The 15,672-nt window shown below is 38.4% G+C and overlaps 1 protein-coding gene across 1 annotated transcript; it reads right to left on the bottom strand.

The window, feature by feature from the left end:
* Positions 1-227: 227 nt before the first annotated feature.
* On the bottom strand, positions 228-12,349 carry zgc:113223 (uncharacterized protein LOC541424 homolog). Its single transcript, XM_062038429.1, has 8 exons — positions 12,232-12,349; positions 11,852-11,909; positions 9,832-9,956; positions 9,689-9,763; positions 4,173-4,268; positions 1,043-1,171; positions 810-971; positions 228-731 (listed from the first exon to the last, which is right to left on the bottom strand). The coding sequence occupies exons 1-8, from the start codon at positions 12,286-12,288 to the stop codon at positions 591-593; spliced, it is 843 nt and encodes a 280-aa protein (XP_061894413.1). The 5' UTR covers positions 12,289-12,349; the 3' UTR covers positions 228-590.
* Positions 12,350-15,672: the final 3,323 nt, after the last annotated feature.

The following is a 15,672-nucleotide window of genomic DNA, read 5'->3' as shown; positions in this document are numbered from 1 at the left end:
AAAATTAGTAGGACAAAACGGCACTCGCCAAATACTCGAATCAGTGAAGCATGTGTAATATAAACAGTGTGATTTATAACAATTAGGGAGGTTCGTGTCATGTTTGTCCTCCTACAGAAACCATACTAAAACAAAAAAATAGATTTTTTTTCCCCTCATCTTTTTCCATTCTTCATACATTTTTGAAAAATCTCTAGAGAGCCACTAGGGCGGCACTAAAGGCCGCTGGTTGCCAACCCCTGACCTAGTGTGTGTGTGTGACAATCATGGGTACTTTAACTTTAACTATACTAGTACCGGTATACCGTACAACCCTAGTCGACTCTGCCTTTTTTTGCGTAATATTTTATGTTTATTTCGTCTGTAATAATAAAAAACGCAAATGGCCCCCCCGGGCCTCACTTTGGACCCCTCCTGTGATGGACTGACAAAAAGTGATCATGAGGTTTCAACATTGTGAGCTTAAAAAATGAGCTGATTTTTTTTTTTCTTATCAGCAGCTTTGTGACTGGTGTGTCATTACGTCTCCAGCCTGTAGGGGTCGCTGCAGGATGAGCCTGATAGGCCACCAGCGGGTTCCGGGTCGCCTCTCATTGGTCAAAGTCAGCAAAGGCGGGAAACCACAGCTCGTCCTTCTTCCGGGACGCGCTTCGGTTGGCGAGCTCCGCCTTTCGTCGCTGCACTTTGTTGATCCAACACACCTGAGCCACGGCCAGCGCGATCACGCACACCTGCGACCAGCACACACACCCACTCAGGGAAAAAAAATAAATAAAAGCGTGTTGACGGCTGCGCTCGGGCTGGTTTACCTCGAGAAGCAGCAAGCCGCCCGTCATCCCGGCCAGCATCTTCATGTTGGTCCGGATCCACGCCGCCATCTTGGGCAGGCAGCCGTCCGTGAAGACGTCCCGGGAGGCCCGCCGGAGATCCTGCCGCTGCGTGCCCAGGCCGCACATGGTGTTCAGCACCGTCTGCGGGGGGGAAGCACGTCACCGTGATGACCTCTCGGCAAGTTCACAAGTAAAGGTCGAAGGTCAGTGACCTGGTTGCTGGGGATGACGCAGCAGGAGAAGGGGACGCCGCAGGCTTCCAAACTGGGATTGGAGTCGGAACACTCGAAGTAGACGTTCTTGGACCAGTCCCTGTAGTTGTCCACGCCACAGCACTGGAACTACACACATTCTTGTATTTGTTACCTTCTTGAGACCGCCTACCTCTTTAGGACCACCCTTTCTAGATATATAAAGATGTGTATTTACAACATTAATAATATATACATACTATGCAAATACCAAAACGGTAAACTTTTAGTTCATTATTTCTATTTTTTGTTTGTAATTGGTTTTTAATCTTCATTATTTACTTCAAGTTATTACAGTATGTCTCTATATACATTTTTATTTTATTTTTGTTATTAATTGTGGCCAAAGGGCGTGCATTTCAATTTCTTACACACACTTGTTATTTCATATGTTTACCAGAGGGGGAGCACTTTTAAAAATGACACACAGTCAATGTGAAAAATCCCTCCTTTTTGGGAGCACCCTCATTTTGATAGATGTCACCACAAATGAGACATTGTCTATTAGATGCAATGTTATTGATTTATGTCATCACTTGTTCACACCTCCTCCTATGGAAGATACTTTTCCGTGATGATGTCTCTAGAAGGGTAGAAATACAAAAACACACACATTCTTGTATTTACCTTCTTGAGACCGCCTACTTCTTTAGGACCACCCTTTCTAGATATATAAAGATTTGTATTTACAACATTAATAATATATACATACTATGCAAATATAAAAAAGGTAAACTTTTAGTTAATTTTTTTTTTTTTTTTTTTACATTTTTTGTTTGTAGTTTGTTTTTAATCTTCATTATTTACTTCAAGTTATTACAGTATGTCTCTATATACATATTTATTTTATTTTTGTTATTAATTGTGGCCAAAGGGGGCGCATTTCAATTTGTTACACACACTTGTTATTTCATATGTTGACCAGAGGGGGAGCAATTTTAAAAGCGACACACAGTCCATCCCATCCATCCATTTTTTACTGCTTGTCCCTTTCAATTTGAAGAATCCCTCCTTTTTGGGACCACCCTCATTTTGATAGATGTCACCACAAATGAGACATTCTCTATTAGATGCAATTTTATTTGGACCATGATTTATGTCATCACTTGTTTACACCTCCTCATATGGAAGATACTTTTCCGTGATGATGTCTCTAGAAGGGTAGAAATACAAAAACACACACATTCTTGTATTTACCTTCTTGAGACCGCCTACCTCTTTAGGACCACCCTTTCTAGATATATAAAGATGTGTATTTACAACATTAATAATATATACATACTATGCAAATATAAAAAAGGTAAACTTTTAGTTAATTATTATTTTTATTTTTTGTTTGTAGTTGGTTTTTAATCTTCATTATTTACTTCAAGTTATTACAGTATGTCTCTATATACATGTTTATTTTATTTTTGTTATTAATTGTGGCCAAAGGGCGTGCATTTCAATTTCTTACACACACTTGTTATTTCATATGTTGACCGGAGGGGGAGCACTTTAAAATTTTTACACACACTTCTTATTTCATATGTTGACCAGAGGGGGAGCACTTTTCAAAGCGACACACAGTCCATCCCATCCATCCATTTGCTACCGCTTGTCCCTTTCAATTTGAAAAATCCCTCCTTTTTGGGACCACCCTCATTTTGATAGATGTCACCACAAATGAGACATTGTCTATTAGATGCAATGTTATTGATTTATGTCATCACTTGTTCACACCTCCTCATATGGAAGATACTTTTCCTTCTTCATGTCTCAAGACGGCTAGAAATACAAGAACACACACACACACATTCTTGTATTGTTACCTGCTTGAGACCTCAGAAAAATGCCTACCTCTTTAGGACCACCCTTTCTAGATATATAAAGATGTGTATTTACAACATTAATAATATATACATACTATGCAAATATTAAAAAGGTAAACTTTTAGTTAATTATTATTATTCTAATTTTTTGTTTGTAGTTGGTTTTTAATCTTCATTATTTACCTCAAGTTATTACAGTATGTCTCTATATACATATTTATTTTATTTTTGTTATTAATTGTGGCCAAAGGGGGCGCATTTCAATTTCTTACACACACTTGTTATTTCATATGTTGACCAGAGGGGGAGCACTTTTCAAAGCGACACACAGTCCATCCCATCCATCCATTTTCTACCGCTTGTCCCTTTCAATTTGAAAAATCCCTCCTTTTTGGGACCACCCTCATTTTGATAGATGTCACCACAAATGAGACATTGTCTATTAGATGCAATGTTATTGATTTATGTCATCACTTGTTCACACCTCCTCATATGGAAGATACTTTTCCTTCTTCATGTCTCAAGACGGCAAGAAATACAAGAACACACACACACACACACACGTTCTTGTATTGTTACCTGCTTGAGACCTCAGAAAAATGCCTACCTCTTTAGGACCACCCTTTCTAGATATATAAAGATTTGTATTTACAACATTAATAATATATACATACTATGCAAATATTAAAAAGGTAAACTTTTACTTAATTATTATTATTCAAATTTTTTGTTTGTAGTTGGTTTTTAATCTTCATTATTTACCTCAAGTTATTACAGTATGTCTCTATATACATATTTATTTTATTTTTGTTATTAATTGTGGCCAAAGGGGGCGCATTTAAATTTCTTACACACACTTGTTATTTCATATGTTGACCAGAGGGGGAGCACTTTTAAATTTTTACACACACTTGTTATTTCATATGTTGACCAGAGGGGAGCACTTTTAAATTTTTACACACACTTGTTATTTCATATGTTGACCAGAGGGGGAGCACTTTTAAATTTTTACACACACTTGTTATTTCATATGTTGACCAGAGGGGGAGCACTTTTAAAAGCGACACACAGTCAATGTGAAAAATCCCTCCTTTTTGGGACCACCCTCATTTTGATAGATGTCACCACAAATGAGACATTGTCTATTAGATGCAATGTTATTGATTTATGTCATCACTTGTTCACACCTCCTCATATGGAAGATACTTTTCCTTCTTCATGTCTCAAGTAGGCTAGAAATACAAGAACACACACACACACGCTATCAGGCATTCGTCTACCTTCTTCTGGACAAAGTCGATGGCGTTCTCCAGGTCCCGGTCCTCCCGGTAGCGGACAATGGTCTTCATCATGAGGCGCTCCGTCCGCTCCATCACCTGGAGGACAACAACGTGGTCACATGACCTGAGCCAAGTTGGCCCCCCTTATCATTGCTAATTATAAAAAATAACACGGCCAATCATTTGCTGTAAAAAAAAAATAAAAAAAATCCTTTGTGCCGTTACGGTTTTGAAGTTATTTTAAAATACATTTTCTGACCAGTGACGTCATTCATTTTTATGTTATTACCGTTTTATTATTCATAACCAAAAATGTAATAACACAAAAAACATTTGCAGCACAAATGAATGGGACAAGTTTGGGGAGATTTTGACAAGGTGTGTGTGTGTGTGTGAGGGTGGGCGGTTATGAATAATAACACGTTATTAACACAAAAACTATAACACTTTAATTAAAAATAAAGTTATAAGACAAACAAATGTTTGGGACACGTTTGGGGGATCTGGTTATGAATAATATCACGTTAAAAAGACGCAAACTATTAAACAAAAACTATAATAATTCAATGTTATTTTTGCAGCATAAACAAATAGGACATGTTTGGGAAGATTTTGACAAGGTGTGTGTGTGTGGGGGCGTGGGGGGTTCTGGTTATGAATAATAACACGTTAACAACATAAAAACTATAATAATTATTAACATAAAAGCTATAACGGTTAGACAAACACAAAAAAATTTGCAGCACAAATGTTTGGGGAGATTTTGACAAGGTGGGGGCGCTGGTTATGAATAATAACACATTAATAACATACAAGCTATAGAATGTTATTAACAGAATTTATAACAGTGAGACAAAGCATTTTTGTAGCACAAACGACTAGTTTGGGGAGATTTTGACAAGGTGGGGGATCTGGTTATGAGTATTATTAACATGTTAATAACACATACATTAATAAACAAACTATAATAGTTAAAAAAAATGTTTGCAGAACAAAACAGCAAATAGGACAAGTTTGGGAATATTTTGACAAGGTGTGTTACATGTTAACATAAAAATTATAATAGTTATTAACATAAAAGCTATAATCGTTAGACAAATAAAAAATGCAGCACTAACGTTCGGAACAAGTTTGGGGTGATTTTGACAAGGTGTGTGTGTGTGTGTGTGTGTGTGTGTGTGTGTGTGGGGGGGGAGGAGGGTATGGTTATGAATAATAACTAGATAATAACATAAAAAACTTAAATAGTTAGACAAAAGAAAATTGCACCTCAAATGTTTGGGGATATTTTGACAAGGCTGGTTAAGAATAATAAAAAGTTACTAACATAAAAACTATAATAGTTACTAACGTAAAAACTATAATAGTTACTAACATAAAAACTATGATAGACAAGAAAATATGTAGCACAACAAATGGGACAAATTTGAGGAGATTTTGACATGGTTGGGCGGGGGCTGCTTATGAACAATAACACGTTAATAACATAAAAACTGTCTATAAAAATTAGACAAAATTGTTTACAGAACAAACGAATAGAACAAGTTTGGGAAGATGTTGAGAAAGTGTGTGTGTGTGTGTGTGGGGGGGGGGGGGGCTGGTTATGAATAATAACACACTAATAACATAAAAACTATAATAGTCATTAACATAAAAATTATAATGATTAGACAAAAACGTAGCACTAACGTTCGTGACAAGTTTGGGGCGGTTTTGACATGGGGGTGGGGGTGGGCGCTGGTTATGAATAATAACACATTAATAACATATTAACTATAAAACATTATTAACAGAAACTATAACTGTGACACAAAGCATGTTTGGACCCCAAACGAATGGGACAAATTTGGGGAGATGTTAACTGTGTGTGTGTCTGTGTGTAATTAATAACACACTAACTATAATACCTCATAACAAAGAAACTATAAGTTAGTCAAAAACCAGAGTTGCAGTTCCAGCACAAACAAATGTGACAAGTTTGGGGTGATTTTGACAGGGTGGAGGGCTGATTATGAATAATAACACATTAATTAAAGCTGCAAGCAGCGATGGACGGGACCGACTTTGAGTGCTCATAAAATCCAAACCGGAGCAGTGATTAAAACTCTTTCATCAACTTTTAATCAGAAGGGTTCAATCTCTCTCCTGTGCTAATTTGAAGCCGACACGACAAACGCGCTCAGAGGAGATAATGTTTGAAAAAAAGGTGACTGTTTTTACTCAACTTTTGTTTTGAAGGGGGAATTGCAAACTTCCTGTTGATTTTTGCTGGGGGTTGTCAGTGTATGAAATCTAGGTCTAAGTGAGACCTACGTAGAGGTTTTTGTTTCATGTCTCTACGACATTCCTACTGGGAGTTAGAGGCAGTTTTGTCTGTGTTTTCTTCCTAGGGGGCGCTAGAGCTTGGGGGCGTGGTTATTTACAGCTAGAATTCACCAACTCGAGTATTTCATATATATTTCATATATATATATATATATATATATATATATATATATACATATATATATATATATATATATGTATGAAATACTTGACTTTCAGTAAATTCTAGCTATATATATATATATATATATATATATATATATATATATATATATATATTTATTTTATTTACATGGGGAAAAAAATAAAATACTTGAATTTCAGTGTTCCAGTGGCTATCCATTAGATGGCAGTATTGCCCTGTTTAACTTCTCCGTTCATGATGAGTATATCATTTCGGCCGCCATGTCTGTAATTTCCTCGTTCTTCTGCTTCGTCTCCTTGTTGTGTGCGCAGTTGTGCACTCTATAAAAGCCCTAGATGTTATGACGTCTTTGGGCAGGCAAGCTGTTTATATTGTGAGAAAGCGGACGTGAGAACAGGCTGTCCCCACTCAGTCTCAGGTCCGCATTGAGCTGGAGGGGGCGTGGCCTCCAGCTCCGGCTGAATACCGGGAGTTTGTCGGGAGAAAATCTCTGCCGGGAGGTTGTCGGGAGAGGCGCTGAATACCGGGATTCTCCCGCTAAAAACGGGAGGGTTGGCAAGTATGGTTTTTACTCAACTTTTGTTTTGAAGGGGGAATTGCAAACTTCCTGTTGATTTTTGCTGGGGGTTGTCAGTGTATGAAATCTAGGTCTAAGTGAGACCTACATAGAGGTTTTTGTTTCATGTCTCTACGACATTCCTACTGGGAGTTAGAGGCAGTTTTGTCTGTGTTTTCTTCCTAGGGGGCGCTAGAGCGCAATTTTGAGTTTTGTTTTTTTGATTAGATTGCAATTTTCGCCAGTCCTGATGTGTGTGTCCAATTTGGTGAGTTTTGAAGCATGTTAAGGGGGTCAAATTACAGCTCAAAGAGGCGGCGGTATAATAATAAAACGCTAGAAATACAATAGGGTCCTCTGTCCCAAAGGGATTCGGTCCCTAATAACATAAAAAACTATAAGAGACAACACTATTGCAGCACAAACGAATGGGACTCGTTGGGGGAGATTTGGACAAGGTGGTGGGGGAGGAGGGGGTTATCAATAAAAACACATTAACAACATAAAGACTATTATAGTGAGACAGGAACATTTTGCAGAACAAAACGTAGCACAATCGAATGGAACACGTTTGGGGAGATTTTGACAGGGTTGGAGGCATTGGCGTTGTTAGGCCTATTTTAGGGGGGCTTAAGCCCCCCTAAAATGTTCTTAAGCCCCCCTAAATAATTTGGTGTTTTTAAAAAAAAAAAAAAAAAAATTTTCTTTTTTTTTTTTTCTTTTCAAATACATGCTGACATATTCATTATAAAGTGGCCCGAATATAAGTTAAAATAAATAATCATATAACCTGTCGTTATTCACTCAGTTTCCCCTCACTTATAGCGTGAGGTAGAGAGCCCCTTTAGTGCGTCGGTATCCAATCCATTCCACTTGTTCATATAGAAAATGCCGACATCACTCAAAATCCAGTCCGCATTTTTTCTGCGACCTTGCTTGCGGTCCTGCAGGTGTACGAAGCACATTAGCACACAGCACTGCAGAACAAGAACCTTGTGTCTGCAATTGTAAATTATTTAGTTTTTAAGTTTTGTGTTTCTTGTAGAATCTATATAAAGTAATATACATTAGCCTATTGTTAAAATAATGAAAAGAACATCATTAAATATATATTAAATATAAATATATTTGTTTTATTGTATTGTTACATTAATAGCTGTTGTATTATTATAGGATGGCTTGTTAAACATTTCATAGGATTTTCAGAGGGTGGAAAAACCAAGACATTTAATATAAAATATAAAATGAATAAATACATAAAAAGAAAAGAAAAAAATGGTTAAAAGCCGTCATCCCGGGGAGCATTTAATTTCGTCCCGTGCATTTTTTTACCGTCCCCGGGACGACGGGACTGCGTTAATCTCAAACCCTGCAAGTTACATTTTATTGTTTGCATTATTTGTTTCAGCATTGCACTTTGAAGATGGTCCCTCAGCTCTTTGACAGCTTTGGCTCTTTTTCAGATCAGCAGACGGACTCTTAAGTCTTTCTTATTTACAGTATATATAAAAGTTTGTCATTTCTATTCAGACTTAATTTAATTTCCTTAACGGCTTGCCATAATATACTGTATATATATATATATAAAGATATTATAAACAAGCCAAATTATCCCGATCCAGATATTACTTGAATTCAATACTTTAATTCAAGTAATTAAGTAATATTTCCAGGGCTTGAATTTACAACCATTTTAGTCACATATGTGCCCAAAATGTAATCTGTGCAACTTCTAAATATTTGGGAACAAACAATTATTGTATTGTGAGCTAAAGTGGTGGCATTAGCCTCTATGTTGTGAATGAATAACATAGAGGCTAATGCCATGACTTTCATTGTGTTTCAGTGTATCTTGACTGATCATGCAAGTCATTGTTTCTTGTTGATGCTGTAAACAAAATGTCACTTTGCAAACCCATGTTTGTTGTTGTACTGAACACACATTGAAAATAAACCCACTGAAATAATAATAATAACAATGATTAATTTCTAAGTCTTTATTAGCTGTTTGTGAAGTTTTGTGCTCTTGCGCTACATTCGTTTGCATCCTGTGCATCTCCTGGGGGCTAAGCCCCCCCTGTCCTTAAAAGCTAGTGACGCCCCTGGTTGGAGGTCTGGTTACTTATGAATAATAACACGTTAATAACATACAAATAAAATATATAATATTTCGACAAACACATTTTGCAGCACAAACAAATGGGACAATTAACGTTCAGGGAGCTTTTGACATGATTGGCGGGCTGGTTACGTATAATAACACGTTAATACCATAACAACTATAAAACGTTAATAACAAAAGAGGGAGTTTGTGACCAGGTGGGAGGGCTGGATGACATCACTGGTCAGAGAGTGTATTTCAGAATAACGTATACATTTTAACGGCTCATGTGAAATATTTTACAGCACAAATGAATGGCGGTGTTATTTTAATATTAGCAATGATAACTTCACACAGGTGGTGTCATGACGCCAGGACCACCGTCTTACCGTGTCAGTGAAGACATATCCCAGAATTCCTGCTGTCAGCTGCACCAGAAGCACCGCCGCCAGGATGGCCGCAAACTGCACACCGGACAAAACGCACCTCATGACATCATCGCTCATCATGTGACATCATGTGACATACGCACCGTCTTCAGCAGGCAGGTGGCGTTACGCAGGGCACCCAAACATCCCAGGAATGTGATGATGAACATCAGGGAGCCCACCACGATGAGGAGGAGCGCCGGGTCCACGGTCAGTGTGTCCACAACATCTGCACACACCACTGCACTTGACTTCCTGTGAACTTACACCCACTTCCTGTAGTGCCTTGCTCACTTCCTGTAATGCTACATTGACTTCCTTTGATGTTACATGTGCTTCCTGTAATGCTCCACACACTTCTAAGTTCACTTCCTGTGATGGTTTGCTCATTTCCTGTCATGCCACAGTCACTTCCTGTGACAATACATTAACTTCCTGTAATGCTACACTTACTTCCTGTGATATTTAATTCACTTCCTGTAATGCTACACTTTTTTTCCTGTGATATTACATTAATTTCTTGTAATGCTACACTTACTTCCTGTGATATTACATTCACTTCCTGTCACGCTATACTTACTTCCTGTGATATTACATTCACTTCCTGTCACGCTATACTTACTTCCTGTGGTATTAAATTCACTTCCTGTCACGCTATACTTACTTCCTGTGATATTACATTCACTTCCTGTAACGCTATACTTGCTTCCTGTGATATTACATTCACTTCCTGTAACGCTATACTTGCTTCCTGTGATATTACATTCACTTCCTGTAACGCTATACTTGCTTCCTGTGATATTACATTCACTTCCTGTAACGCTATACTTGCTTCCTGTGATATTACATTCACTTCCTGTTATGCTATACTTGCTTCCTGTGATATTACATTCACTTCCTGTTACGCTATACTTTCTTCCTTTTCATATTTGTTCTCTGTAATGCTATACTCTCACTTCCTGTGACCTTAAACTCACTTCCTGTGACATTACATTACTGTAACTTCCTGTCATATTTTATTTCTTCTCTGTAACGCTGTACTCTCACTTCCTGTGACCTTACACTCACTTCCTGTGATATTACATTACTGTAACTTCCTGTCATATTACATGTGTTCTCTGTAACGCTATACTCTCACTTCCTGTGACCTTGCACTCACTTCCTGTGGTCTTACATTACTGTAACTTCCTGTCATATTACATTTGTTCTCTGTAACGCTATACTCTCACTTCCTGTGACCTTACACTCACTTCCTGTGACATTACATTACTGTAACTTCCTGTCATATTACAGTTGTTCTCTGTAACGCTATACTCTCACTTCCTGTGACGTTACACCCACTTCCTGTGACATTACATTACTGTAACTTCCTGTCATATTTTATTTATTCTCTGTAACGTTATACTCTCACTTCCTGTGACCTTGCACTCACTTCCTGTGGCCTTACATTACTGTAACTTCCTGTCATATTACACTTGTTCTCTTTAACGCTATACTCTCACTTCCTGTGACCTTAAACTCACTTCCTGTGGCCTTACATTACTGTAATTTCCTGTTATATTACACTTGTTCTCTGTAACTATACTCTCACTTCCTGTGACCTTACACTCACTTCCTGTGGCCTTACATTACTGTAACTTCCTGTCATATTACATTAGTTCTCTGTAACGCTATACTCTCACTTCCTGTGACCTTACACTCACTTCCTGTGGCCTTAAACTCACTTCCTGTGACATTACATTACTGTAACTTCCTGTCATATTTTATTTTTTCTCTGTAACGTTATACTCTCACTTCCTGTGACCTTTCACTCACTTCCTGTGACATTACAGTACTGTAACTTCCTGTCATATTTTATTTATTCTCTGTAACGCTATACTCTCACTTCCTGTGACCTTGCACTCACTTCCTGTGACATTACATTACTGTAACTTCCTGTCATATTACGTTTGTCCTCTGTAACGCTATACTCTCACTTCCTGTAACGCTACACTCACTTCCTGTGACCGTACATTCACCCCCTTTAAAGTTAGGTTCACGTCCTGGGGCAGTAGGCCGACTCGGGTTAAAAACGACAAAAAAAGAACGTTATGTGGCCACCATGGAATGTGACCATCGCCTGACCTTTCTCCTTGACGATCTTGGCGTAGATTCCCACCGCAATGAGAACGGCGCTCACGACCTGCGGACAGACGACGACCAGACGCGTCATCATTCAATTTGGCTGTCATCTTCATTCCTAACGCTCCCTAGAGCACTTGAACCTATCACTGGTCTCCAGCCAAGTGCAAAAACGTCGGCTCGGTTCGCTGATTGGCATTGGGTAAACCTCAAACATGATTGACTGTTTAATGAACTGTTACTTACTCATTTATAAACACTTTTTTTTGAACTAATTATGATGGACTTATCAAGTGGTTATTACTGAGCACTGAGTGTTTGTTTATGGATTCTTCCGAGGTGTGTTGGATCAGCGCGATCACATGACACCTGCTCTGACTCACCCAGAAGACGTAGCAGAAAACAAAGAGGAAGTATTTGACGCCGCGGTATCCTCGCATGGCCAGTGGGCTGCAGGTGGACGCGGCGATGGCGGCAGCGCGGACAGCGGCTGCTTGAGTTCTGAGGGTCCCGCGGGGAATGCAGCGTGCAGGCTGCCGCACGCTGCATTCCTGCTCTCAGGCTCCGCCCCTCTCAGGTGCTGCTGTCAGGCTGCGTCCTGTCTTACTGGGTGTTCCAATGTGGGGGGGGGGGGGGGTGCTCCGCGGGCAAAAACGACCTTTGACCCCCGTTCGCCAGAAAACCACCCCCCCAAAAAATTGAGGACTTGATTAATATTCAACCAATGCTTTTTAAAATAATATTAGTAATTTTATTATTTATCATATAATCATAATATTTTATAATAATGTGTTTTATTGTGTGAATGCTCCAAAGCATTCACACATGGGGGTTTCTACGCCAAAAATTCACCTATTTATTTAACCATTTTTGTGGGTCTGATGGACCCGTTGCATTTTGTGGCTTTCAGTGCCTCACAATCAAACACTTTTATGTTAAAATACTGAGCAGATGTTTAACTTATCCCAATAAACATCTGTTCAGTATTTTAACGTAAAAGTGTTTGATTGTGAGGCATTAAAAGCCACAAAATGCAACGGGTCCATCAGACCCACAAAAAATGAATACGGGTCCCACAGACCCGAACACCACTACTTATTCTTCTTCAGCAGATTACACATGTTTCCCCCGATTCAAACCGTTCCAACTTCAAACTGTTCTGCCTATTCGGGAATCGCGGGCTTTCCCTTGACAAATTCCAAAAATTCCCAGATTTCCCATAATTCCAGGTTTCTCGGGACATTATTCCCATTCAAAATGAATTGGCCATTTTTCAAACTTCCTCCATTTCCACATGTTTCAACCCATTCAAACCATTCCACCTTCAACACATTCCACCATCCTTTGACCCCCGTTCGCCAGAAAACCACCCCCCCAAAAAATAGAGGACTTGATTAATATTCAACCAATGCTTTTTAAAATAATATTACTAATTGTATTATTTATTATATAATCATAATATTTTATAATAATGTGTTTTATTGTGTGAATGCTCCAAAGCATTCACACATGGGGGTTTCTACGCCAAAAATTCACCTATTTATTTAACCATTTTTGTGGGTCTGACGGACCCGTTGCATTTTGTGGCTTTTAATGCCTCACAATCAAACACTTTTATGTTAAAATACTGAACAGATGTTTAACTTATCCCAATAAACATCTGTTCAGTATTTTAACGTAAAAGTGTTTGATTGTGAGGCATTAAAAGCCACAAAATGCAACGGGTCCATCAGACCCACAAAAAATGAATACGGGTCCCGCAGACCCGAACACCACTACTTATTCTTCTTCAGCAGATTACACATTTTTCCCCCGATTCAAACCGTTCCAACTTCAAACTGTTCTGCCTATTCGGGAATCACGGGCTTTCCCTTGACAAATTCCAAAAATTCCCAGATTTCCCATAATTCCAGGTTTCTCGGGACATTATTCCCATTCAAAATGAATTGGCCATTTTTCAAACTTCCTCCATTTCCACATGTTTCAACCCATTCAAACCATTCCACCTTCAACACATTCCACCATCCTGGAAATTCAAACTTCCCCTTTTCCAAGTTAAAAAAAAATTCCAAGATTTTCCAGAAATCCTGCTTTTCCAAAGCCCTATTTCCACTCTTTTTTCTAGCGACTACTCCTTCCACATTTTTCAACGCAAAACAACCATTCCAGCGTCAAAACATTCCTCTTAATTAGGACAAAAACTATGTTGTTTTTTTAACTGCAAATTTCCCGGTTTTCCCGAAATTCCAGGAATTCTGTAATACCATTTCTCAATTCAACATGTTACTAATTCAACATTTCTTGACCGATTTAAAAATTCCAACACCAACCATTACAACTCATTCAGACGATTCAATATGATGCAATCGCCGCTCGTGTTAACTATCAAACCGTAACTTAAAAGGGTTGGCTGAACAGCTATTAAGATGTGATGCAACCGCCGCTCATGTTAACTACCAAACTGTAACTTAAAATGGTTAGGTGAACAGCTATTAAGGTATGATGCAATCGCCGCTCATATTAACTACCAAACCCTAACTTAAAAGGGTTGGCTGAACAGCTATTAAGGTATGATGCAATCGCCGCTCATGTTAAATACCAAACCGTAACTTAATAGGGTTGGCTGAACAGCTATTAAGGTATGATGCAATCGCCGCTCATGTTAACTACCAAACCGTAACTTAAAAGAGTTGGCTGAACAACTATGCTACCTATTTAGAGATGCAGAGCAGCAATGCTGATTATTACTATTACTACTGTGCTACTTATTTGGGGTTGCAGAGAATGGAATTTTAGTCTTAAAAAACCCTTAAAAAACTGGCCAAAAACACTTTTTTGGGGACACAGTTCTCTTTTCACCTGGTTATGCTTCTTTTAGATTCCAAACTGGAACAGTATAACTAAGGGTGTTTTTCGTTGTTTTTGAAGTTATTTCATATTAAAATATTAAATATTAAAAATTCAATATTTAGTTATTAATTTTTGTGTAATTATTTCTATTTTCTAAATAATTTCGACAATGGAGAAAGAATGTACACCTTGTTGTAGCTGTGTTTGGCCTGAAGAGGGTGCTGTCGCACCATGATCGGCATAGCATGACGACTGTCTCTTTAAAGGCCTACTGAAATGATTTTTTTTTATTTAAACGGGGATAGCAGATCTATTCTATGTGTCATACTTGATCATTTCGCGATATTGCCATATTTTTGCTGAAAGGATTTAGTAGAGAACAACGACGATAAAGATTGCAACTTTTGGTATCTGATAAAAAAAAGGCTTGCCCCTACCGGAAGTAGCGTGACGTAGTCAGTTGAACATATACGCAAAGTTCCCTATTGTTTACAATGATGGCCGCATGAAGTGAGAGAGATTCGGACCGAGAAAGCGACAATTTCCCCATTAATTTGAGCGAGGATGAAAGATTTGTGGATGAGTAAAGTGCAAGTGAAGGACTAGTGGGGAGTTGAAGCTATTCAGATAGGGAAGATGCTGTGAGAGCCGGGGGTGACCTGATATTCAGCTGGGAATGACTACAACAGTAAATAAACACAAGACATATATATACTCTATTAGCCACAACACAACCAGGCTTATATTTAATATGCCACAAATTAATCCTGCATAAAAACACCTACGTGTTTGTTATGCTAGCTCCTAGCTCCTCTGCTAGCTCCTAGCTTCATAGAACACGCCAATACAATTCAAACACCTGATCAACACACACAATCACTCAGCCCAAAAGACCGTTCACCTAACCCAAGGTTCATAAAGCTTATATATTTTTAAAAAGTTACGTACGTGACGCGCACATACGGTCAAGCTAT

This window comes from Entelurus aequoreus, linkage group LG27 (genome assembly GCF_033978785.1).
Source record: "Entelurus aequoreus isolate RoL-2023_Sb linkage group LG27, RoL_Eaeq_v1.1, whole genome shotgun sequence".
In the NCBI taxonomy this organism is placed as follows: Eukaryota; Metazoa; Chordata; class Actinopteri; order Syngnathiformes; family Syngnathidae; genus Entelurus; species Entelurus aequoreus.
This window is presented reverse-complemented; position numbering and strand designations above follow the sequence as displayed.